The sequence below is a fragment of the Strigops habroptila genome, chromosome 19 (assembly GCF_004027225.2).
Source record: "Strigops habroptila isolate Jane chromosome 19, bStrHab1.2.pri, whole genome shotgun sequence".
Taxonomy (NCBI): Eukaryota; Metazoa; Chordata; class Aves; order Psittaciformes; family Psittacidae; genus Strigops; species Strigops habroptila.
The window spans coordinates 137,474-162,843 of record NC_044295.2 but is presented as its reverse complement, the minus strand read 5'-3'; the positions used below and the strand labels follow the sequence as shown (position 1 = coordinate 162,843).

General features: G+C 45.9%; 2 protein-coding genes across 3 annotated transcripts in view; one reads left to right on the top strand and one right to left on the bottom strand.

The window, feature by feature from the left end:
• The window catches only part of NSF (N-ethylmaleimide sensitive factor, vesicle fusing ATPase), a 66,112-nt gene extending 49,836 nt beyond the window's left edge, over positions 1 to 16,276 (top strand). Inside the window, exons 16-21 of one of the 2 annotated variants that reach the window (XM_030508753.1) lie at positions 349 to 415; positions 563 to 642; positions 8,856 to 8,990; positions 10,146 to 10,259; positions 14,066 to 14,121; positions 14,535 to 16,276. In XM_030508753.1, coding sequence (XP_030364613.1) covers positions 349 to 415; positions 563 to 642; positions 8,856 to 8,990; positions 10,146 to 10,259; positions 14,066 to 14,121; positions 14,535 to 14,550 — 468 coding nt within the window. In that variant the 3' untranslated portion in view covers positions 14,551 to 16,276. The remainder of the gene's footprint in view (positions 1 to 348; positions 416 to 562; positions 643 to 8,855; positions 8,991 to 10,145; positions 10,260 to 14,065; positions 14,122 to 14,534) is intronic. The other variant, XM_030508752.1, reaches the window with a different exon arrangement.
• A 3,644-nt stretch (positions 16,277 to 19,920) lies between these two features.
• Positions 19,921 to 25,370, bottom strand: part of WNT3 (Wnt family member 3) — a 32,503-nt gene continuing 27,053 nt past the window's right edge. The window contains exons 3-4 of the mRNA XM_030508791.1: positions 21,062 to 21,327; positions 19,921 to 20,457 (exon numbers count right to left, since the gene is read on the bottom strand). Of these exons, the coding sequence (XP_030364651.1) occupies positions 19,978 to 20,457; positions 21,062 to 21,327 (746 nt within the window). The 3' untranslated portion in view covers positions 19,921 to 19,977. The remainder of the gene's footprint in view (positions 20,458 to 21,061; positions 21,328 to 25,370) is intronic.

Below are 25,370 nucleotides of genomic sequence, written 5' to 3'. Positions count from 1 at the left end.
GTATTATCAGTATTGCTCCAGCTCCATAAAACAGAGGAAATGGAACACAGGGCAACTGGCTTTTTTGTGTATGGGGCAAGCAAGCAGCTCTGAGCTCTGAATTGGTTGGCATGGCAGTGTTCTATTAAATGAAGGTAGAGTCTAGCCTCTTAGTACTTGGCTTTTCCATTCTCTGTTTATTCCTCTACATACCTCTATTATACATATATACATATGTATATATATATATAATACCATACATATTCCTCTACATGTTGTGTTTGGCTACAAACACGTCATCGGCTCCTATCATGACTCTTGTAGTTTTGGTGCTGAGATGTAACAATGGGTCATTTTGCTGGTTTTTAGATCTTTGATGATGCATACAAGTCCCAACTCAGCTGCGTTGTTGTGGATGACATTGAGAGACTTCTAGGTGAGTTAGAGCAACAGAAATACTACATATTGCAAACTGGGAATGATCTGGAACCATTTCCTTTGAGAGCATTGAACTGGCTCACACATTGATGTGGCTTAAATGTGCATCTGCTTAGTGAGCTTTAAAATGCACTTTTCCTTTCAGATTATGTCCCAATTGGACCACGGTTCTCTAATCTGGTGTTGCAAGCCCTTCTTGTACTGCTAAAGAAGCCCCCCCCTCAGGTAAGAAAGTAATTGAGGGGCGACATGCCCTATTCCTGTAATAATTTTGACAGTGGAGAGCTTTGTGTCTTGCTGATAGCTGCTGTGCTGCCAGTGGTATTAGTGCTATTGTCTCTTGATTCAGTCAAGTTAATCCTAGCCTGCTGCTGCTCATTCAGCGAGACATTTCTAGGATAACCTCAAAGGATTCAACTTCAATTATCTAATTACTTAAGGCTGAATCTTCTGCAGTTAGCCCCAGAAATACTGACTAAGGAAACAAGTTTAACCTTCACCATGTAAAACTTAAACATGCAAGCTGTCTGCTTGCTGATTAACTGAGGAACTGCTTAGTCCAAATCAATCCCTGGCTCAACCATGTGCTCCCTCGTTATTTAGAAATCAATTTCTAAGTAATGTATGATTGTGGATGTCAGGGTTTTAATTTGTTCTTAACTTGAAATTATCAGGTGTTAATTACAGTGGGTAAGGAAAGCTTAAGATCTTCCATCTCATCCTGATCCTGTCTGTTTGTACTTTCTGGCTTGATGAGATTTAAGAACATCACAAGTGATAACGTTTCTGAAGCTTGCACTGAATGAGGCAGGCAGGGACCCTTCTCTTTTCTTGTTTGCCATTTTTCCTATCATTCACTGGAATTCTGCTCTGTGTGTGAAAGTATCTGCATGAATAAACAACATACCAGCAGGAAAACCTTGAGAGTTGGTGTCGGGAAAAGGCAGAGAAGCACAGCCTGGATGAACTCAAGTTTTTGTCATTTTTAAGATCCTGGAAACAGTAATGTACGTGTGAGTATTGTTTTCATTAGAGAGGTAAAAAGGCATTTCAAATACAGAACTTTGAACTAAACTGTAATGCCACAGGCCCTGGAGTTCCTCTTGTGACTGTCAACTTGGGAGAACAAAGATTTTTTCCCACTGAGCTTTCTAGGCCATGTGAAGCCACTAATGTAAAACTTGGATTCTGTTATCACATACATTGGGACAGAAAGGCTGCAACAGCACAACCAGTTTGGATCATCATAATCTCATGTAATCATTGACCTATTGCTGGGTATTTCCACAGGACCAGGAAATATTTGTTCCCATAAATAAATAGGGGAAAACAGAACGTGGTTTGGTTCAGTCGTTGGAGGAACTCAAAATATTCTGCAGTTTATCACTGCATCCTCTGATTGTATTTTGCTGCTTAGGTACACTTTTGTTGGCATCTCAGCCTCCCACAAAGCAGGATGCAGGGCTTGAAGCTCTCAGATATTTGCCAAGTTTATGCATGTTACTGGAGATTTGTACTTTGCAATGTTTGAAATGCCCTTGAGGCTGGAAGACTTTGGGTTGACAGCCAATATTATGGTGACTTAAGCCATAAATTGTTGGAGGGTAGAGAGAGTGTTTTCTGAGGAAGTGTCACCATTTGATTGATGATGTGTGTGGGGTTTTTTTTTCTTGTTTTCTAAGCATTCACTATTGGCTACTGTGGAAATCAGGACATTGGGTTAGATGGACCCTTTGGGCTGTGACCCACTTTGGCTGTTCTGATGATATGGTTCTTCCTAGTGTGTTTTTCTTGTGAGTTCCCTGTGATATCCATGGCATGTGGGGATTTTTATCATTAAGAAAAGCAAAACAGTGTATAAGAGGTAGTGTCATGCAGGAAGAGGCCTTTTCTGCTGTGTTTACTGTAAAAAGGATTGAATTTGGGCTTGAAGACTCTTGGGGTTTTTCAGCTCAAGTGAGAAACCCACAAGGGAGATAATAACACCAGTTAATCCACACCCTTCCAATTTCCCTCTGAGATGACTGGTTCCCTTGGGGAGCAATTTATTTGGAACTAATGGCTGGTTTCAGGGGGTTTGTTGTAATTTGAGATGCAGATAGATGCTTTAAATGTTCACGAGTAGCATCGGTGGTACTAACCTGCTCCATGAGGTCAAACCAAAATGAATGTCAACGGGATTAGGATCATGGGGTTAGGTTCATTCCTTGTAAAAATGGAGTGTCCTGGGACATGCCAGGCATGTCCCTGTGCTGAGAGAAATCGTTGACAAGGTGCTGGGGTGACAATATCTGTTACTGCCATCAGATAGGCTCTTTATTGTGCCACGAGTCAGAGGGGCCCGAAATACAGAGCTGATTTGAAAAGCTTCCAACCAGGAACATTGAAGCAGTTGAAACTGCAAGCAAGGCATGAGTGGGAAGCACATTTCAGCAGCACAGCTCTGCTGCTGCCATCTCTGTGGCCCAGATTATGTATTCACACGGTGTTGTCACATCACTTGCAGGGAGTATACTTAATGTGCAAGCAGCTTCCTACAATTAGTGTAGGCTATGTGTGCAAGAGGAGCATTTCTGGGAGGAAAACTTATTAATTATGCATTGAGGTGTATGTCTCTGTTGAACTGGTTTATGAAAGCTGCCTCCCAGACTCCCCTCTTCCTATTGAGGCTGTGTTATTTTAACATGGTGGGGGAAGGACAAATCCTTCAGGCTTCTCGTTTTCTCGGCTTCGTGGCTCCTTTTGTACTTTGCAGAAGTTTTGAGAGTAAACACGTTAGACTTTAAGGAAACCAGAAACATCTCTGAGTTTGCTTTAAATTCCTGCTCACAGCCCGTGCTTGCTGGTTCCACTCAGCAATGCTTAAATAGTGGTATCTATTTCTACCGGTTCAAGACGACTGCAAAACATGGCATTTTGTTTAGCTTTTTTTTTTTTTTAAACCAATTAAAAATCTTTTCTAAAATGGATTGAAGAGAAGAAAATGAACCATGTTCTCTTGGGTCTTTATTTCAATCAAGTTTCCCTGTGTTGTGCAGGAGAAGAGACTGGGGAGGGGTAGGGGGGGGATAGAAAGACTGAAAAGGACTGTCGCAGCAGGGAGCCAAGCGGGAGAAAAGGACTTCTCTGAGAACTAAGCAGCAGCAGCTCCGAAAGCCGAAGCTGCTTCATCTACATGCAGAGTCACACAAGGCATGGAGAGACTCACCAGCCCCACAGAGGTTTCACATGTGCTTCCCTGCTGGTTCCTGTGAAAAGCTAACAATTGGCTCAAAGGGTGAAAGACCATTGCAGCATCCCCGTGCTAAGCTGGACGTACAATCTGTGCAGTGTTAGGAAATGGCTGGCTTAGCAAGATGCTCTCCACCACTCTTGTGGATGCCCTTCCACTGCTCCCAGAGGCCCCCAACCCCTTTCCTCTCCAGGACACTGGGTGGGGAGAAAAGGGGGAAATAATCTCCTTGTCTGATATAATCCCAGATGCATTCCTGATTCCATGGCATTTGGTGTGAATTGGAACTGCAGTCAACAGTGAGGTTACCTTTGTCCTTGTAAACCTGGGGTATTGTGTTTTCTTGCTTTATAGGCGAGGAATTGTTGATTCCCCAAAACCAGGTATATAAAAAGGGTCCAAAGTTGAGTGAAGAGCTGGTGGGTGACCGCCAGAGGCACTTCAGTATCTACCAGTACTTGGTTATAGCATAGCTCGAGTTCCCTTCAACTCCCCTTGCTTAGGGCTGGCTGGATTTGCTGACATTTGAGACTCCCCTGACATGATGAGACTCCATTTGCTTGTAGCAGAGTCCGTGTGATTCTGTTATGTTCTAGTTTGTCTTGTGTAGTCGATGCAATAATATGGTGCCCGTTAGGAAGTGAATAATGGGGTAGAAAAATCAATCTCATAATGCTTGAAAATATGGTTGTTTAAAACTACTTCTCATTTGCTCTTTGGGTCCCAATGCTCTCTGCATGATGATATCCTTTATTCAGGTGAAATCCCTGTAGTAGGGAGGTGAAGTCTGGGGTTATCTTACTTCTAGAAGGCACTGGGGCAAGACACTCACCTCTCTATTGGGTATCCTCCCATCAGCATAAAGGGATCTTGGGCTCCAACTGGGGTGGCTAAAAATGGGCAGGATGAGTCCAGATTCAGTGTTGTGCCTCTATCTCATCCTTATTGATGGAAGAACTGGGTCTAGAATGGCCCTGGTAATGAGTCTGACATTAAGGTAATGACCTTAAGCTGTTGAAAAGCCAAGTTCCTCCTTACTTGGTGCTTACTCTCTTGTTGTGCCTGATTTTTGGAAATTCAGCTTGAACCCTGCTCTCCCATGGGCTGAACATGTGGCATGTTGCCTTTGCAAGGGCTGCTGTGGAAATTAAGGATCAAAAATGTGAGTATTTCTGAAAATGGGGGACATGGGCAGTACATTTCCCAGTAGCAAGAATAACTCCAGTGATGTCCTGTGGTGGGTGACACTGCAGAGTAGTTGGCCGAGGGCAGCTTTTCCAGTTGGGCTTGATGGCTTTTCATGCTTTTGTGGTAATCCCTGGGGCAAAACATTTCCGACTCTGGAGGTTTTCCACTTGTTTGCTGAGCAAGTTGCCTGAAACTTGGAAAAGTACAAGGGACTCCTGACAGTTCATTTTCTTTTAGTAATTGATACAGCAGAGATGATGCTTGTTTTAAGGGAAGTGGTTTTCCAGTGGGTCGAGTTTAAAGGTAGCAAGCTTAGGCACATAGCTTCTTTTGAAGAATCATAAAATAGTTAGGGTTGGAAAGGACCTTAAGATCATCTAGTTCCAACCCCCTGCCATGCAGGGAAAGAATCAGAATGTTTTAGAGGGAGCTGTGAAAAGATTTGAAGCAGTGTTTTGCAGCATAGCCATCTCTTCTTAGGTTTTAACCCTTCAGGGTCCTGACCACGGATCCTGCAGAGATATCTAAAAACTGCTGATGGATCTGACCTCTATTAACTTGTCCTATTGCTTTTGAGCCTTGTTAAGCTTTTGCCAGTCTTAGTGTGGTGCTTGCTTGAGTTCAGCTGAGCTGTCTGGTGAAAGCACACACCCTTTCGTTCATTTAAAACTGATACTGGTAATATCATGTACTGCTCTCTAGCTTTACCTTTGAGAAACAGCTTTTCCTCTCATCTCCTCTAGGCCATCTATGATTTTATAGACCTCTCTGTTTCCCCCCCACCAGGAATCTATTTTGGGAAGTAATTTCATATTTCTGAGCATCCTCAGTGCTTTCCTCTGATTTCTCCAACTCTGCTGGATTTGAAATGGTATTTGAAATGGCTGGGATTGCCTAGTGAGAGCACCCTGCGTTCATCCTTTAGAATAATGACTTTTGTTTTACTCTTTTCCCCCTCTAAAAATGTCTGAGTGTTTGCATTTTGGGTGAGGTTTAGCATTGAGCTGGTGTTTTCACAGAACCAGCCACAATGACCAATTCCAGTGGCTTTCCTAAATGGCAATAAGTCATCGAGAGTCATTTTTGTGTGTGTAGTAATTGTCCGCTGGCCTGATTTACAGCCAGTTTGGGATTCATCTGACTAAATGTGGCTGTCAGCGGTTTGGTTTCTTACAACTGAACTACTTGTTTAGAAAATGGTTTGCTGGATGAGTCTGGGGTGTAGGCAGCTTTTCTGGGAGGAGGTTCATGTCATCTGGGCTCCATTAGCAAAGGAGGAAATGCAGGGAATGAGATCATACGTGCACACCTGAAGTCGGAGGAGGTAAAACTCGCCTCACTCATTCCATTTCTGTGCTGCTTACATCCTTTCCTGGTGAGACCTTTTAGTCTCGGATGAAATCCCAAACTAGACTGCATTTTTCTTACAATCAGGCATGGACTTCATCCGTGTGGAAGTTGCTCAGGTGGCATCCTTCAAGGCTGCAGTTTGTTATTGCCTTGATTGATGTCTTAGCTGCTGGGTCAGACACCATACACATGCTGTTAGGTGTATTTTGGGAACACATCCTGCCTTGTTGGCTGCACTTGAGTGTGTTTTTTCCTCCTAAAATGCTCATAGTTCGTGGGGAAACTTATTATCTCAACCCCTTACCCAAGCTGGTCTGGATTTTGAGTGTTACATACAGAAATGATGAACAGTTTAAAAGAATTGCTATAGCTTGTGAAGCACATCAGGCTTGCTGGTGTAGCATTGCATGGATTTGTGCTTGCAGGAGGGGGTTGGTGTTTGGTTTGGAGGTCTCAGTTCTGTTCAAGAGGCTCTCTTGGGCTTCCTTTGTACTCTAGCACCTTACCTGAATAACGAGAAAACTCTTTGAAGGTGCCTAACAGCATGTACACGACTTGTTAAAATTTGTGAATAAGGCAGCAGAAATTCTTACAGGGCTTATACTTTTTACTGAGTTAGAGCATATATAATATCAGGTACATCAGTATAACTATTGAATTGAACAAAAGGCCACTGAGGACAATGTGTTGAGGAAATAGAGAGCAACCATGAAAGCAAAGTAAATCAGAATCAGGATGATTCTGATTCAATTTTCTCAATCTGCCGATAATCCCTGTCTCTGCCTTCTGAAGACTTTGAGCATGCGTCAGCTCTGCTCTCATGTGTGCTGTTATCCTAGTTTTATCTTGGCAAGTTGAAGGCACCTTTTAACCTTGTCCTTGGGTGGTAACTTCAGAGCAGAGGTATTTGTACCAGACTTCTGTGGCTCATGAGCAGGTGATGGGTCAAGTGTTCTTGGGGGACTCGTTTCACACAGCTTCCAAGCCTGCCTTAAAGTCTGTTTTACCAACCCCTTCCAAAGATGAAGACCCCTGAAATTTTGGGTTTATGCAGGCAAAAAGCTTTTCTGTTGCTGAGCATCATTTAGTTTCTTGGTCTATTAAGTGCTTTAGCTGAAAATGAGCACCTGAGGGGGCTTTCTGAATTCCTTGTAGGAGTGAGGATCAAATGCTCTTCACTTACTCCTAGTGCATTGTTTTTCCCTCTTTACCTGCAAGATCTTACTGAATTGCTCAAATTTAGCTCAAACTTATAAAATGAGAAAATATTTTCCTGGCCTTGCTGCAATGATCTGATCATCAGAAAGGAAACAAATAACGTGTAGTAGGCATGCAGAACGCAGTGGAAGCAGCAGCCTACAGAACAGTTGTATTTAGGTGGACATTGTATGCCCTTCTCAGGGCTACTAAAGACATTTTTAGACACTCAGACCTTTTTCAGCTTGCTGTGGCCTGCCAACAGGTGAGTTTTGTCTAGGAATAAAGTGTTCCCTCTCCCACTGCAGTGCTAAACCTGGCATTTCTGCCATCAGTTTGGGAATTGGCTGCTTTCCCATTAAATTGCCTATTAGGTTTCTAAGGATTTCCCCCTCTAAAGAGGTGACTGAGGTGCTGAGTGTGGTACCTTCTGAGGTGCAGGCAGTGATGAATACACGGGAAGGTCAGCATGGTGTTGCCCTGACAAAGCCTTTGCATGAAGCTCATGACCTGGGGCATGTTCTGGTTCCAACCTGCCAGGCATCACCTCCTTGTGCTGTCTTAGGCTGAAAACAAACCTGAAGCGAGCACTCGAGTCTGTTACCAGTTCTGGTGCTTTCTCATTGTCCATCACCCAAAGCAGGAGCGTGACCTATTCAAACACAAGCTGATGAGGAATACGATGGCACTTGGGAAATAGAAACAAATGCTGTGAAGTCGCATCATCTTCATCAAAGACTTACTAAGTTTAAATAGGTTTTCATCCTTTGTCAAAGGAACGCATTGGGAAAGGGACTGATCACACCTGATAATCCCAACAGCTCCTTTGATGGAGCACCAGCCAGCGTTGCTCAGTGTCTGAACACTGCACAGTGACATCCAACTAGCACTGAAATAGCATTTGCGGGATGAGCTGAAAGTTGGTTTTTATTGGCAGTTGATGTTTTCCATTCATTGCTGACAATGGGAACTCTTAGAGACTTCCAGCAACCTCTGCTCTTCAAGCGTGAGCTGTAAAACCATTGCAACTGTCTGCACAGTGGCAGAGAATTCACTGTGCCAACAGGATTTCTAAAGACAAGGCTGTTCACCTGAGAAGTCAGCTGAAATTCAGCTTTCGGGAGTGGGGGATTGCTCATGCTTTTAAATGTAATGAGCATTCAGCTGTTTATAGTGATGAATTTAGAAGGAAAGGGAAGGTAGCAAAGCTGTGAATATGGGTGGGCTTCTGTCTACCATAATTTCAGGGCCCCATTTGTGGCATTACTCTGATTTCTGAAACCTGATCCTACTCTTGTATGGCTGATGTAGATGCCTTCAATTACTGACAGATTTAATCCTATTAATTCTATTTTAAGTGGTGTTTTTACATGGCCGTTTTCCATTTTTCATGTGTAGGTAGCTGAAACTTCCCAAAGCTGGTTCCTCTCTTGTTTTGCCTTTCTTGACACTTACTCCATTGTGTGAACAGGGTCGCAAGCTGCTCATCATTGGAACCACCAGTCGCAAAGATGTCCTGCAGGAAATGGAAATGCTGAATGCTTTCAGCACTACAATTCATGTGCCCAACATTGCAACAGGGGAGCAGCTGATGGAGGCTTTGGAGGTAAGAAAAAGTTCAGTGATGACAAACAAACTCAAAATGTGCTGGAAACGAGTAATTTTGCAGTAGATGTGTGTTTGGGAACACTGTTCCACTTAACGTTATGTCATAACCTAACAGTTCTAAGGCTTCTCTGAATTACTTTTTCATACACTAAATTAAGGGAGAATGAGAGAATAGTAGGTTTAAGGAAGAAGTTTGTGGAGTGGATTGAAAGATTCCATGGGCATGAAAGTGAGTAATGAATATAACTGGGACACTGAAAATTGATGTTCCTTGGGGGTGCCAAGCTCTCATGATTTGGAACAACATTGGAGGAAGGTGTTTGGTGCTGAAGAGATTGTAGGTTCTTTACAGATTTATGCCCTTAATGGCTTCTTATTCTATGGCACAGTGGAAATTGTAGTGAATATTGAAAGCTGTTAAATAATTTGCAGGCAAATCTTTCATGCCAACTTGCAGAATTGTCACGATGATAATAGAATCATAGAATCCCAGGCTGGTTTGGGTTGGAAAGGACCTTAAGATCATCCAGTTCCAACCCCCTGCCATGGGCAGGGATGCCTCACACTCGGCCATGTCACCCAAGGCTCTGTCCAGCCTGGCCTTAAACACTGCCAGGAATGGAGCATTTACCACTTCTTTGGGCACCCTGTGCCAGCGCCTCACCACCCTCACAGGGAAGAACTTCTTCCTTATATCTAACCTGAACTTCCCCTGTTTTACTTTAAACCCATTCCCCCTTGTCCTGCCGCTGCAGTCTCAGTCTCTGATGAAGAGTCGCTCTCCAGCATCCTTTTAGGCCTCCTTCAGGTAACAGCACCAAAGCCTGAAAGACACAGATGCTCTTGCAGCAGTTTTGAAAACTCACTTTGGCTTGAGCCACCGTGTTCCTTCTAGAGTCTAATCTGGAGAAAAGCTCAAATGCATCATAAAAGAGACTGTTTGTTTGATTAGAGATGTTATGAGAAGAACTATTATCAAATAATATGTGTTTTGCCTTGTCTAGACATATTGCAACAAATTTTCCTTCCAAGCTGGAACATGCTTTCTAGCTTCTCATTCTCTTTTTCCTGAGTTAGGTAAGATGCATTATTCCTACTGATAATCTCCTCTTGTTGATTATTTATTTTATTGTATTTTATTCCCCCCTCCCAGCTCCTGGGTAACTTCAAAGACAAGGAACGCAGCACTATTGCACAGAATGTCAAAGGAAAGGCTGTCTGGATTGGTATCAAGAAGCTGCTGATGCTGATAGAAATGTCATTACAAGTAAGAATGTTTCTGGTCCAGGAAGGACTGGGGTAAACGGAGCAGTCTTAGAGGTTCCCACTTCTCTGCAGACTCCTGCTTTAGCTGTGTGGTGGGAGCCTTTGAATTGGTTTGAGAAAAGAGCTACAGTGAGAAGAAACGTTCTGAACAAAGAAATCACCAGGTCTTGGTCCACAGAGAGATCTTTCAAACCCACAGTGCCTATAGGCTGTTTAGAGCTGCACTTCAGAGAAGAGCATCTGGCAACTGGCAGGATTGGATTAACTTACCTTTCATGAAATTTCTTCTCTACACCCAGCATGTTAAGATTGCAGATAGCAATCACTTAGGATTCTTCTATTTTTCTTTTCAAGAAGAAGGTGCCTGTGCAGGTGTATGTGCTCTTTCCCTGAAGAAGATAAATCTGTCAGGCTGTTCAGCTGCTCTTCTCTTTATTTTCCACTTTCAGCACTTTAAAGAAAATAATTGCAGAGGGGAGAAATATGTAGCTCTTAACCCTCCCCCGCAGCCATCATCCATGCCTGCGAGCAGCCATCAAGCTTGTGCTCGACAGTGTATGCATGCTAAAAATGAGAGGGTGTAACGTGCAGCCCTAATCCTGACGCTGACATCCCAGCGCCCTTCGGAGTCCTTCCCCCCCTCACACACACTCTCTTTTCACATCAAATGGATTTAGTGCAGCTGAGTGAACTGTCCTTAGATCTTCCTAGGAGAGGCTGAGCATAAGCTAAGAGGCATGTAGTTTAGCAGCATATAAGTTATGTATCCCTCTGTTCACTATTCACAATTCTGTTAAAACTTGCACAGCACTAAGGATATGCTCTGACTGGATGTCACCTCAGGGAATAAAGTCATTTATCTAGATTACTTTTTCCTCTTCTTCCTTGGCTTTTAATTCCATACCTACAGGCAAGTCAGTAAGTCATTGCTCACATGTATTAAATGTATTTAAGGGGTGCAGGCCTTCAGGGACTGCCTGGCTCTGTTGCAGTCCATTTCACTCAGCCTTGACAATGGATTCCTTCTTCTGACACAGGACGTTTTCTTTTTCTGCTTTGACCTGAAGTGTTGGTTCTTTTCAAACCTGAAGGTGAAGGCTATGTAGATCATGGGCAGTTCTGAATCTGGAGGTGGGTGGAAATGTTCACCCCAGCCTTGTTCACAGCATCGCCCCATGGCTGCACACCCATGATGCTGTAGACAGGGGGTCTTCATGCTGCCCTAAACTGTGCAGACAGGTAAACTTGTGCGTTGTTTTGTTGGGTTTAACCAGAACACTGTTTGTAGATGAGGCTGTGACCAGCTGGGCTGGGAGAAGACAGGCAGCGGATTCTGTGCTCTTTCTGACACATTGAACAAGTGTAATATGAAGGGCTGCTACTGCCAATGGAGATGGTTGATCCACCTTTGCTACTGTACATGGAGGGTTGGTAGTAAGGCCACTTACATTATTACACTCAGTTCAGGTAATTGTGTAATGGCATATGGAAGCTAAATACGAAGAAGGTCTGTTCCAGAAGGTCTGAGGTGTTTACATGACTCCATCTGCTGAAGTGCTATAAATACAGGGCAGCAATACAGGCTCTAAATAGGAGAACACTCGTGTCTGAATGCATTGGAAGATCACAGTGTTACCAAGTTTGGCTAATTTTGATAGGAAAGCAGAATTTCACCGCATGAGAAGTGCAAGACTAGTTCCTTTTTTTCACTGAGCTGGACCACAGCTTTTTAGAAAGAGATTTGAATCTAAAATCCCTTATTTTTTTCTCAAAATTCAGCTGATCAGATCCTGTGGTGAATGGAATCTTGGCAAAAATGTGCACCTTGTTTCTTCTCTGCAGTCACTGGATCTGTGTTGGACTAGTAAATCCAATATATGCCAGATGTAGGTATTCATAAGCTGTTCAAATGATTTTCAGTTTGTTTCAAAATACAGTTTTGCTGAAGCAGTCTCTCAATATCAAAATCCTTTCTGGGAGTGCTGTGAACCACTGCATTGCTCTGGTATCTCGGGTTGCTTTGTTCCTTTCTTTGTGAGCCTTGTAAACCCACGCTTTTTGCCAGCTTAATTTTACTCTGAATATTGCTATTGCTGGCTTTCTTAAAGTCAAACTATTTGTATTTAGCATGATGTACTTTGGTCGTCTTGTATACCCTGAGTGTCCTGGAATGATATTACATTCTTGCTCAAAAGAAGTCTTTGATGAATGGATACACTTACGATTTGCCATGTGGATCCAGAAAAGTTTCGTTTTGAAGTATCCTTGCCTGTGGTACATGGGCCACCTCACAGTGCTATGAGATGCCACGCTGGCTTTACCCTGCCCTGATACTGCCAACTCTACCCTGGTGTGCTCTGGACACATGACCCTTCTTTTTCCGTTGCTGGAGAGCTGGTTCCTTCTGCTTATTTTGCCTTGTTGCTCTTGGACCTTGCTGGCAGCACTTCCAAAGCCAAAGTCTCTCTCCTCCTGGGAATAGGAACCTGAATGAGCCAGGCAGCTTTCCAGAAAGCCCCTTCTTGCACCTTCAGTGTTTCCTGATTTGGTAGCTTCTGTTTAGCGTACATAAAACTTAAGTTTAACCTAAGCTGTTTGTAATGTATTTTAACTTACGTGGGCATTGTATCACATTGCCTGTATTATTTTAAACTAAATGCTGTATCTGGACATATGAAGAGTTTGGATTTTATGGCAGGCTTACAGGAGTACTGTACCCAAGGGCATGCACGTCTTGGTGGAGTATCTCCTCTTCTCTGGACTGAAGGTGAATGAAGGCTCTTCAGTTGCCTTTTTCCCTAAGGGCTCCCAGGCATGCCTGGGGGATACTGCAGTGCCTAGAGAGGAACTTGTCTGAGCTGTGTCACAGAGTCAGTCTTTGCACTGTTCTTCTAGAAAACCTTTCATCCAGTTTGCAGCAGCATTTCTCCCTTCATGGAGCACGAGGGGAGCTGTTCAAGAGTCCCGAATCTGCTTCCTCTTTGCACTCTATGGGTCCTTCCAGAGCAGATCAACCATCTGGTTTTGTGTCTGGACTTTTTAATAACCTATTTGATCAAGTTTGCATGTTTATGGCCTTTCAGCTTCCTGCTTTAGTCTTCTGGACAAGATACTGTGCAGAAAAATGCTGTTCCTGCCAAAGAGGTGGTAGGAAGTGTGACAGTGCAGATTATGGACAACGTATCTTAACCATGGCCACTTTCTTATGCCTGAGTGAAAAGGGATGGGGAGGCACAAAGATACTCTGAGAACCAGCAGTCTCCGGTTGCCATATTTTATAGTCCTAACTTGCTGTATCTTGGTGTAGTGATAGCAATTTGCCTGCAGTCTTCTTGATCTGGAGAAGGCCAACAAGTCCGTGCATCACCACAAAGGACTGATGCAGTTCTATGTTGTGTCTTCTGATAGCAGCCCGAGCCTCTGTCTCTTTAGTAGCCCTTCCTTCCACTTCCCTGTTGTCTCTATCTCAGTGTTGGGGGAGAGGCAGGACTGACCTTTAGAGGATGTTCCTGGTGGATGGAGCCAAACCACACATTGGTACTGCTGGTTCTGGAAGCCATCTGTTGGGATTCAGCTTTCCCTTAGTGCTAACCCACCACATGCAGCTCCTCTCCTGTGCTACTGGAGCTGTAAGGGAGGTAAGGAAGACAGAGGATGTATGAGGAGATATTTAGTCAGGCTGATCTCTGGCCAGGCCAATGTCTGGGCAAAGCAAACACACACATCTCCAGCTATCTTTTTGTGGCCTCATTTTCCTGCTGGAAGATTGCATCACGTTAATGGAGATCTGTTTTGTTTGGTGTTTAGATGGATCCTGAGTACCGGGTGAAAAAGTTCTTGGCTCTTCTGCGAGAAGAAGGAACGTAAGTACTTTTATTTTAAAGCATCTTAAAATTCTCTTCTCTGCTCAGAAACAAGCATCTCCTTGAGGGGAAGCTGCAGTGCAGTGTGGCTGATCTCAGTGGTGGCCTCTCCTCAGTTTACAGAACTCTATACCAGCTCAGTTCTCCTTGCAGCTATATGCCAGTTGATTTGGGAGGGGGGAGGTCCTGATGACTTTGAGAACCTGCATGCCTGAATTCTCTGCTTTTCTTAATTTACCTGTGCCTTTAAAATACAAATGAGATGTTGGACCACAATTTAGCTTTCTTTAACAAAAGTAAATCAGAGGAGGTTCTGCTAGAGTTAAAATCCAGCTGTTTGTCTAAAATCTGGAACTTTGATTTCTTGTGTTTCTCCTGTCTGAGAGAAGGATGTCCTACTCTTTCCCCTGTAGGTATCACAGGGAATAGTTGAGCCCAGTCTTGACAGTGGCATCTCCTAGAAAATGACTAATACCTGTAGGGCAGTACCTGTGCTGGGGAAACACACCAGTATCTATCCTGGCTCCATGTGAGTGGGTTCCAGTGTGTGCTTGATGCTTTCATACGTGTGCATGCTTTCTTGACGGGTTTGGCTTCTTTTGCAAGAGTTCCTTCCCTAGACTGAAGGTGGACCAAGTGCAAGATCAACAGCTGGAAAAGTGACCAACCTGGAGAATATACACTGGGCTCTTTACTCTTCTGTGTTGCACATACTGGACAAAGTGAAATGCTCCCCTGTTTCCAAGAACCCAATGTGGAATCTGCATGTTTAGTGCAATACAGTATCTTTATTCTTTGTCTTTAATATACTCCTGTCACGTGGAAGTGTCTCCTAGAACACTGTGCTTCTGTCTCTGTGCAGGCAAGGCTGCATTCTCATTTGGTTTGAGCATGAGGGTAATGCCCTGTAAGTTTTGAAGCTAATGCTCACTTGTGTCCAGCATCCAGTTGCTCCTATAGGAAAAAACTCCAGACTTCTAATAAAACCTGACAGTCTGTGGTGAAGGCATATTAAAGTACAGCTCTTATCCTGATCTGATGAATGCTCCCTTGTTATGTCATCCTATGCCTCATTCAACATTGAGCCAGGCTGATAACCTAAAAACAATGCCCATAATAGTTCAATTCCAGAATTGCCTAAATGCTGATACCTGCTTTCTTTTATATCCAGGTATTTTGTGGCGTGATGAGAGAGACTGGCTAGTGGCATTAGGGACTGGAAGAAGGCAGGGAAGTATGTTGATCAGAGTAGAGGAAACTTCCAAATCCAGTATTGAAGGCATCAAAGCTTGTTGTTAAATTAACAGTTTTAGAGATGCTGATTCTAGCCTGAAAGCTCTTCATGAGTGCAATGTAGATGGCAGCTTTAGCCTGGTGTTAGATGGTATTAGCCAGCCTCATTATATCTCATTTTCTGGCCATGTTACCAAAGTTGCAGTTCCTCCTTAGAGACAGAGAGGAAGCCAAGCTCTGCAGATGCACAAGATAATGTATTGCCATGGTTTTGCACTGAAATTAAGGAATGTATCAAACTTTACTGTGTGGTCCTTCCCCAATAGTCATCTCACGTCAATGGGATGCTGTCGATGATGACTACATGAGGCAACTCCCCTCTGGTTCTTTGGCTCCACACGTTTAATAAGGTTCATGGAACATACCTCAATTTGGTGGGGCATGAAATCAAAGCCATTTATGGGATCTTAGTCAGTGTAGCTTCCTAAACTTGACCAGACATGCTGCTAAGGGTTAGCAGCTTGTACCCAAAGTGGTGTTCCCAGGGAAAGAGGGTGCTTCACATTCTTTCAGCCCCAAAGGTGAAGGTAGTCCTTAGTACACACTTACAGCAGCCGGAGTATTTTAGTCACTCCACTCTGCTTTCTTTTCCTTTGGCAGTGCTGTTGTATTGTGATGACATGGTGAGTCCCAGTGGTTATTATTCCCTCTCATTTTGTGTATGATCTTGTGAATTTATTTGTTCCTTTCTTTCCTCTGCTAGTCCTAGTGACAGCAGCACACATTAACTTATATTTCAGAGCAAATGATGTAAACCTTATTGTGTCTTTGTCCAGAACTATATTGATGAATAAATATCTGGTTTAATTGCACATTCAGTGGATTCAATAAAAAGCACAACAACTTGTGATGATCTGGGAGACATCTGTGTCTTTGGTGCTGGTTGAACAGAGGTGTATACACAGAATGCTGATGTATGGCATGAAGGCAGCAAAGCTATTCTCTGGCTGCTGATAGCCAGAGGGATGCTCAGTTTGTACCTAAGCATGGGTGGATTGAATATATATTCCCAGCCTGGATAGCTTGGCCACAGGTAGTCTTAAAGGAATTGGCTGAGAAGACCTGGTCCAACCCATCCTGGAGTTTTCTGGACCTTGCAGTACTAAGGAAGCCCCAGGGATGTATGTGTGTGTGTGCAGGGGTATCACACTTGAAGAAGGCCATGTCGAAAAACCAGGGCAAACTGCTGGGTGTGGCATTCCACCTATTCCAACCTATTCTGAGATCTCCATCCAAGGTGTTTCCTGCAGGTGGCAGAAGAGAATGACTCCTGTCAGCATTTTTCCACCACATTTTCTCTACTGCCTGGGCAAGAGTGGCTTTATGGGGAGAACTGTATTGCTTTAAACAGTAATGGCCAAATTCTTCATCCCCCTCCTTACCCTGTGTTACTGCTTTTTCCTGAACTTTCCCAAAATATAACTGTCTCTGAATCATATTTGTCTTTGGTTAACAACTCTATCTCAAAGTGTTGGGATGGGGCTTGGGATGGTGGGCAGGCATACAGATAACTTGCACTCACAAAGCTGTTAAGCTCAAAACTCCATGAGGCTGGACTGTTTGGTTGTCTGGTTTGTTGGTGACATGTTGTTGGTGTTCATGTAGCTTCACAGGCATCACCGCTGCCACCCAGCAGGAGCTGGCCCAGGCAGAAGCATGTGGCTGCCCCATCCCTGGCAGTGTTCAAGGCCAGGTTGGACACAGGGGCTTGGAGCAACCTGCTCTAGTGGAAGGTGTCCCTGCTCATGGCAGGGGCCTGGAACTGGATGAGCTTTAAGGCCCCTTCCAACCCAAACCATTCTGTGATTCTGTGCTATCTGCAGCATGGTGCAGTCGAGCTGGGCATCATTCACGCACAAGCAGCACCATGTTTCAGGCAGCACTCTGCCAGAAGGCAGGTGTAATTGTGTATAAATTTGGGATCAGCGTACAAAAATAGAACAATCTTGTTATTTTTGTTCCCTTTGGATAAGGTATATTTGAGGCCAGATCTGTGGAAAATTGTGTGCACTTAAAAGCATTGTTAATGTATGGGAGATGTTGCAGAAACCGCCACAGAATTATTCATGGACAGGAGAAGATGTCTTTATAGGAGAAAACTTGGATCTTGGATGATCCAAACCATCAAAAGGTGATTCAATGACAGCCTGGAAGAACATTGATGGGGGTGAATATGAAGCCTGAAGTCTGCTTTAATCCCGTAATCTTATGTTTTAGGCACACTTAGTGCTCAGCTGTAAAGTCTGCTATATTTTACCATCATTGTCTTGCATTCATATGACTGAGTAAGAGCCTAGATGAAGAACCACCGTTCCCATAGCTGTTCTTCAGCAGGACTTCAAGGACCTTCAGAGGCAAACCACACAAGCTGGCAAGTGCATGTTTTTGGTTTTTTTACCTTCTCTTTAATGATGTACCACAAAAAAAAAAAAAAGGCAGTTGAAATAGATTTTTTCTCCAAATATATATATTTATATAATATATAATCTTAGTTAACTCAAGTATATACATTATATAATAAATAATGCTTATAAAAAGAGACATTTTCTGAATATAAAATAAAAAAAATCGACCTCTACAACTTTATACAAAACTTTGGATACAGCAGATTGATGGAAAAAAGATCTTCCATTCAGTGCTAGAATACCTGGCTACAGTGAAATAATTACAAGGCAATAAATGTTCTATTTAATATTAAATACCTTTTCTTGATTAAAAAAAAAAACAACCAAACAAGGGATTTTGTTTTAAGTCAGGTACTTGGAGTCTTTCCAGACACAGGATTTAATATATACTTTTATCAGAAGAGGGCTTATTTTTGAATTGGGGAGGTTCCTTAGAGCTCTCCTGGGATCTTTAATGCTTTTCAGGCTGGGTGAATCCAGGAGCTCCTCATCATGCTCTGCAGAGGGTGGACTGAGATTTGTGCTCTGGTTCTTTCCAGCCACAGATTTGAGTGCCAAGGCCATTGAGGGGTCTCTGCACTCCATGTGAGGGGTCTTCCACCCTTTTTATTGCTCTGCGCAGTACCACATACTGCTGTTCCTCGTGGATGAAGGAGAGACTGGAGTAGAAGACACAGCTTTAATGGTGGGGACATATCTCTATGTTAAATCACTGATGCTTGAGAAATGATGTTGGAGCACGGTTATTGGTCCTCATCAGCTGTAGAGGAGCCCACTAGGACACAGATAATATGTATTTTTTTAATTTCTAGGGTCAATACACCATGAAAACAAGCCCAAAATGAAGGGACATGTGGTCAAGAAGGGGGGATAGGGCCTGGGGAGCAGGTGGAGGGACTTCTTCTGCACTGGGATGGGTCATGGGATGCGTGTGGCCACACTTGGGGCCCAAATCCCTGCTAATGGTCCGTAGCATCTGTGCTTGGTGAGGACCCCTCATCAACAATTTGCTGAGAAATCCCAAAATGCTATGGGAAGGAAAGGGTCTGCTTGGGATTGTGCTGTTGAGTAAAGGTCTCCCTTTCCCATCTGCCCTTATCTGTCTTTGCTGGATGAAGTGGTTTGAACAAGTCTGCCTGGTGGGGGAAGGCTGAGGAAAAGGCTTGGACAGCAATTTCTTCTTGCCATAGCTTCTGTCTCCCCATCGTTACTGATGTTCAGAGCTGGTGTAGCAGCTCACCAGCAGGTACCCTGTGCCTGGAGAGATGCTCTGAGCTTGCTCTGCGATATAAAGTCATATTAGGGAACACTTAGTAAATAAGTGCATCAACTGGGCAGATCTGCCTAGGTCCTTCACAATGTCCCTTGGGCAGCTGTATGGCAAGGAGGCTGCTGGAGTAGTGGTGCCTCCCATGTGCACGCTGCCCATGTACCAGAGGATCAGCTCTGGGCTCTGCTTTCCTGCTGTCCTCCTCAGGGGGATTATAAGAGATGATCTGGCGCTGTGGGGAGTAGTGAGGGCAAAGGGGAGGTGAAAGGAGAGGCTGGCTGTAAGGCTCAGACAGGTTTGTTTCTCCAACATCATCTCCTCGGAGCAGGAAGGAAGGAGCTTGGCTGCTGCAGGGAGTTGGCTCCTCTCCTCCTCCTCACCACATCTGCTGAGACCAGCATGGCCATGCCAGCAGGCAGGGGAGAGCCTTTAGCTGTTCAACGTTCACTGTGTAAAACTCATTTCCACCTGAAACCCTTGTATTAGCATCTATGTGGACCAGACCTTCGGAGCTGGAAGCTTGGCATGCTGTGTTAGCAGCACCGTGGCTGGTGTGGCTGTGCCTCACTTCAACTTTTGCTGTCCCTGCTTCTCCCCAGTTAGTCCATCATGCCAGGCAGCCCAAGAGAAGGCAGCAGATCAGTGATGGAGCTTGTCTGCGGCACCAGGTCTCGCTTTGGGCTGCCTTGTGTGAGTGAGATGCTGAGAGCCCCCTCTGCAGTGCTGGTGCTGGCTGTGTGAGGGTGTCTGCCCTGGCCAAGGGCATCAGGGTTTTTTAATGCTATCCTCTGAAGCGTGAGGCCACTACGTGGGGGCTGATCACAGGGTTGATGGACCCCTTGGCCCTGCTCTGGAGCAACCTCCCATCAGCTGGAGACCTACCTATGTTTACTTGCAGGTGTGGACATCGTAGACACGTATGCACTCCTGGCAGCTCACGTAGCAGCACCAGTGGAAGATGCAGTGACACTTCTCCTTCCGTTTCTCAGTCCTGGTGTTGTGGCCGCGACCGCAGCACAGCAGGTCACAGCCATCGATCCCATGGGAGGTGACGTTGCATGTTCTGTCCCTTGTCCCAAAGGAGCCTGTCTCTGGGTTGGGCTCACAGAAATTGGGGGAGTTCTCATAGTAGACCAGATCCCGCTCCGTTGGCGGCTTGAAAAGAGCATACTTGGCCCTCAGAGTTTCTACCCATCCCCGAGATTCGCGGTGCTTTTCAACCACCATCTCAGAGGCACTGTCGTATTTGTCCTTCAGGTAGTCACCAATAGCCCGAAAATCAGGCTGGGCCCACCAGCAGGTCTTGACCTCACAGCTGCCTGAGAGACCGTGGCACTTGCACTTCAGGTGCATATGATCCAAGATGGTCTGTCCAGGGGAGAGAAAACAAGGTGGTCAGCAGTGGGTTGTGATGCCCAGTGTGTGATCACCTGCCTTTGCTGCCTGGATTTCAATGATCTGAGCTTGGTCTGGAAAGCATAGGCTAGTTGTAAATGTGTGGGAGCTTTGGTGGAAACATCTCTAGATGGAGATAGCCCCCTGGAAAAGCACAACTGAGGTGGGCAGCTGCTCTAATCATCTGTCCAATCCAATCTAATCCCAAGGTCCAATCATAGAATCATGGAATAGTTTGTGTTGGAAGGGGCCTTAAAGCTCATCCAGCTCCAACCCCCTGCCACGGGCAGGGACACCTTCCACTAGAGCAGGTTGCTCCAAGCCCCTGTGTCCAACCTGGCCTTGAACACTGCAGGGATGGGGCAGCCACAGCTTCTCTGGGCACCCTGTGCCAGCACCTCAGCACCCTCATTTTAGCTCTTCTTAACCCCCTGCTGCCTGTTTGGAGAGCATGGAAATGCTGTACCCTGGAAAATAATCCTAGAGAGCTCTGGCGCAGGCATTAGTGTGATCCCCTTACACCAAGGGGAGTCACACATGAGGCATGATGAGAGCTCTGGACCTGCTGAGCACTCACCGTCCTGCCAGCCTCGTTGTTGTGTCTGTTCATGGCTGAGCGCGCGTCCGGCCGGTTCTCTCGGGCATCAGCGAATTCCCGGGACACCAGCACACCGAAGTCAGCATCCTCGCTGCATCCCCCCCATTTCCAGCCATCTCCTGGAGGTCCTTTGTGATGGGAGTCACAGCCGCAGATGGTGGACGTGCCCTCAGCGCAGGAGCGGGTTACAGCGAAGGCCACCCCTGCCGACGCGATGGCGTGGACAAAGGCAGACTCTCGTGTAGCTGGGAATAAACAGAGCCCATGGGATTATCAGTCAATGTCACACTTGTGTTTTCCTTCCTAACCTCCTTCAGCATCATAGAATCACAGAATCCCAGACTGGTTTGTGCTGGAAGGGACCTTCTAGCTGATCCAGTTCCAACCCCCTGCTGTGGGCAGGGACACCTTCCACTAGAGCAGGTTGCTCCAAGCCCCTGTGTCCAACCTGGCCTTGAACACTGCCAGGGATGGGGCAGCCACAGCTTCTCTGGGCACCCTGTGCCAGCACCTCACCTAAATCTCATCTAAATTTCATTAAAAAGTAAAAAGCTATTTCATTACTCTTTAAATGACCATGTTCTGAGTCAGGTGCTGCTGGCACCACCTTCTGAAGCACGCAGGCAGCAGTAGGTAGAAGTGTGACTCCAGGTCTGCAGCAGTGACGTGGTTCTTCAGCTACAGAGCTCTGCTTGGGTGTTCTTAAAGCTTCTTGGTGTGTTTTGCAGTGTTGTACTATTTCTCCTCAGTTTGAAATCAACCGGAGCTTGACCGTTGGCTTCAAGAAGCCTGTACTAAATACAGACTTTCCCAAGCACAGCCAAAATAGTATCTCAGTCTCAGCTTTCTCCTTGGGGACATCTTTTGGTTGACGTCTCTCGAGTTTGCCACAGGCTGCGTAAGTACAGCACCCTTGTGAATGACACTAGAGTGCTTTGACCCTATGTGCCACCTTATAAAGATGGAGACTTGAGGTCTTTACGTTCAGAATAGACGTTGGAGTCAATCCAACCTCATGCTCAATGTGCAGGAGACCAGGAAGGTGCTGAAGGCAGGTGTCTAGGGACCATGGCTGGTGGATGGCACCCCTGGGTGTTCTGCAGGAGGTATTTCCAGGTGCCTCATGGGTGCAGCTTGACCAAATGATCAGGACAGTCCTCAGTGGGTGTGGGATGAAGTCAGGATTTTCTGCTCGCTCAGACCAACGATGACCTTGGAGACTGTCCCTTCCTTCCAGAGCAGGAGCCAGGAACCATCTCTTAGCTGCCTCATGCATCCCTCAGCTGCTCTTGCCTCATGCCCTGGGGAGGTCTTTGCTGCACAAGGTCTTGCTCCTGGGCTGCAGGCTTTTCTGCAGAGGTGAGATAGAGCTTCCAACAATCAGGCATCTCAAACTTGGCTGATTTCACCCCATGCAGGTAGCTGGAAGGGGCAGCTCATGGGTATGTGCCAGCTGTGGAAATGCACATCTCTCCTCTGCTGCAGCGTGGGGAACTCGGATCCAGGTGCCAAACATGATCCTAAACCAGGGCTGCTCAATCCAGTGGGACTGTGCTGTGGGTTTCGCTTTCTTTAATTCAAACTCTTCCCTGCTTGCCCTTCCCACCTCCAGTACACCAGCAGAGATCCAGCCTCTACCTACTGAAGTTTTCCTTAGATACCTTTCACCAACTGCTTATACTGGGACCTCTGGGGGCTACGGGCCACTGGTTGAAGATCACTGCTTCAACTGGAGTGGTTCGGCCTGACAAAGGCTATTTGGGTGGCCTGTGATCTACAGCAGATCAGATTAGAGGAGCTAGCGAGCCCTTCTGGCCTCAGACCAGGACAGCTCGGGGGCAGAGGGGGAGGACACGAGTCGCTCTCTGTGCTGATGTGCCTTTGCTTTCCATCCCGGGGAGGGGGATGAAAAAGGGATGGGAATGGGATGGAGAGACGCTGCGTGTCTGTGTGGCGAATGGATGCTGGGGTGGGAGCCGAGCTGGGGCTGGTGCTGCCATGGCCAGGCGGAGGTGGGATGCAAACCACCCTTGAGCTGCCCCCCAGCACTCCCTATGCACCCCACATGGTGCCGGCATGGGGAGGAAAGAGCCGCAAATGCAAACACTTTGCCTTGAAATTCTCCCCTAAGTCTAAGCGAGGGTCTAAGCGAGGAGCTGGGGGAATTTCCCAGAGATGAAATGCGGGAACAGCGTTCCCAGAACCAGGGGAGGGGCTGGCGAGAGAGGATTAGAGCCGCCTTGACAGTGCGCTACTGCGACTGTCTCCCAGCCAGGCCCGTTACCTGCTGGGACACTCAATTTGCCATTGTTCCCGCGGTGTCACACTGTATTACCAGCATAATGCAGAATGTTTCCGCCGGCCAGCGTACCCACGGCACAGAGCACTGGCATTCCCCAGGAGCACCTCGTAGCAACGGGGCAATGTTCCCCTGTCCTGCCGTCACCCTCCAATCCCGCCAGCCCGGCTGGGAAATCCCTATTGATGGCGCTCCCCAGCCCCCCGCCACCGGATCAGAATGGCTAAAGGGCGTGTGAATGCTGCAGTGATTTGAAACGACTGCAGCGCTGGGATGGTATCGCTCGCCCTGCCTCACAGTAGGGGAGGAAGCTTAGCTCTTTCTCATCAGTATAAGCTTATTTTTCTCTCTCCCTCTTCTCCTTTTCCCTCCCCCCTTTCCCTTTAAGCCGTTGAGTTTATATCAAGACAGCCCCTGATCCCACACACCCCTTGTTTAGATGCAAATGACTGCGAGTGTCATGGCTGAGAAAAGCCATGGGTTATCTCAGTGCGGGGCTGGCTTTTCACAGCTCGTGGCAGGGGCTTAGATGAACACACAAGGACCCCCAAAGGCAGCCCAGGCCCAGCTGCCTTCTCTGCACCTGGCTTCTTGCACTACAAGATGCTGCCCTGGCCGGTGCCAATGGCACGAGGATTGAGCCTGACCATGGTTGAGGAGGAGAGGACCCTTCTGGAGAACCGGTGGCATCTTCCTGGACAAGAAGAGCATGCAAAGGGCAACTGCGGTGCGAGGAGACAGGGAAGAGCCATTCCCCCGTTGCATGGGGTGATGTAGGAGCTTGCTCCTGCCAAACTCCCTCCTGCAGATCCAGTCCTGCCTGTAGCTCAGAGACCTCTCCTCCATCCCAGGAGTCATTCTCCAGATGCCTCTGGGGCCTTCCTGCCTCGTGCACTCACAACCAGCTCATTTCAGGCACGGTGCTTTAACCAAAATCATGGACTTTATCACTTTCTCACTGCTCACCCTCCCAGAGCAGCAGCAAGTCACCTGGCTGTTGGTTTAACCTTGGCGTTGGAGCAGGACTTGGCTGGACGAGACATTGTCTTTTAATAAGAACTGACCTTCTTTTCAGTAGAAAAGGGAGGGAGAAGAGAGGGGAGGGAAAAGCAGGTTTTTCTTCCCTCCTTGTCCCAGACTGCACACCTGCAATATAAATCATCTTGGAGAATTTGCTTGTAAAAACATGATCTTACCCCACATTCTGGGGTTGGGTTTTGGGTTTGGTGGTTGGGTGTTTGTTTTTTTTTTATCATAGCCCAGGTTAAAAAAAACAACATGCGAAAAAAGAAGAAGAAAACTTGCAGGGAGATGATCAGTGTGGCCCTGGAAAACCAGCTGCGAAGGGAGAGATGGTAAAGCTGAGAAGTGAAGTGACATGAGGATGGGATGGGAGACTGTGGTGGCTGGGGCCTGTTGGGCTATTTCAGGGAGGGATGTCCTGTGCTCCCACACTGACACCAGCACTCAAAGCCTGGACGATGTGCCCAGAAGGAGCAACCAAGAAAGGCTTGAACACATGTGCTATAGAGGGTCCACACAGCTCAACCACTGCAAACAGCTCCAGCCTTTCCCCACACTGCCTTGCTCCTCAGACTAAGCTCTCCTTGAATGGAACCAACTCTGATTAACATTTTTGCAGCTCCTTTAAACTGAAATTATCTTCAATTTCTTTTTTAGGCTGTATTAGAAATGATTTTCTATGCTATTGTAGTGAGAAATGCACCTTTGAAGTTTTTTTCCATAATAGCTTCAATCTACTTAAGGGAGTAGTAGGTGAGATTAACCTAAATATTGCTCTTTTATACTTAGAGGTGATTTCATCCAGGTAGTTATCATAGCTTAAATACTGGCTATTTTGGGCTTAGTATTTAATGCCTATTGGCCTAATGCACAGCCCAAGCTTTAGCAGTGATTGTTGTCTAGTTTGAGCCTTAGTTTGTGGGGTTACACCCCTCTGTGGTCCTGGAAGTCGACAGGAAGGGAACA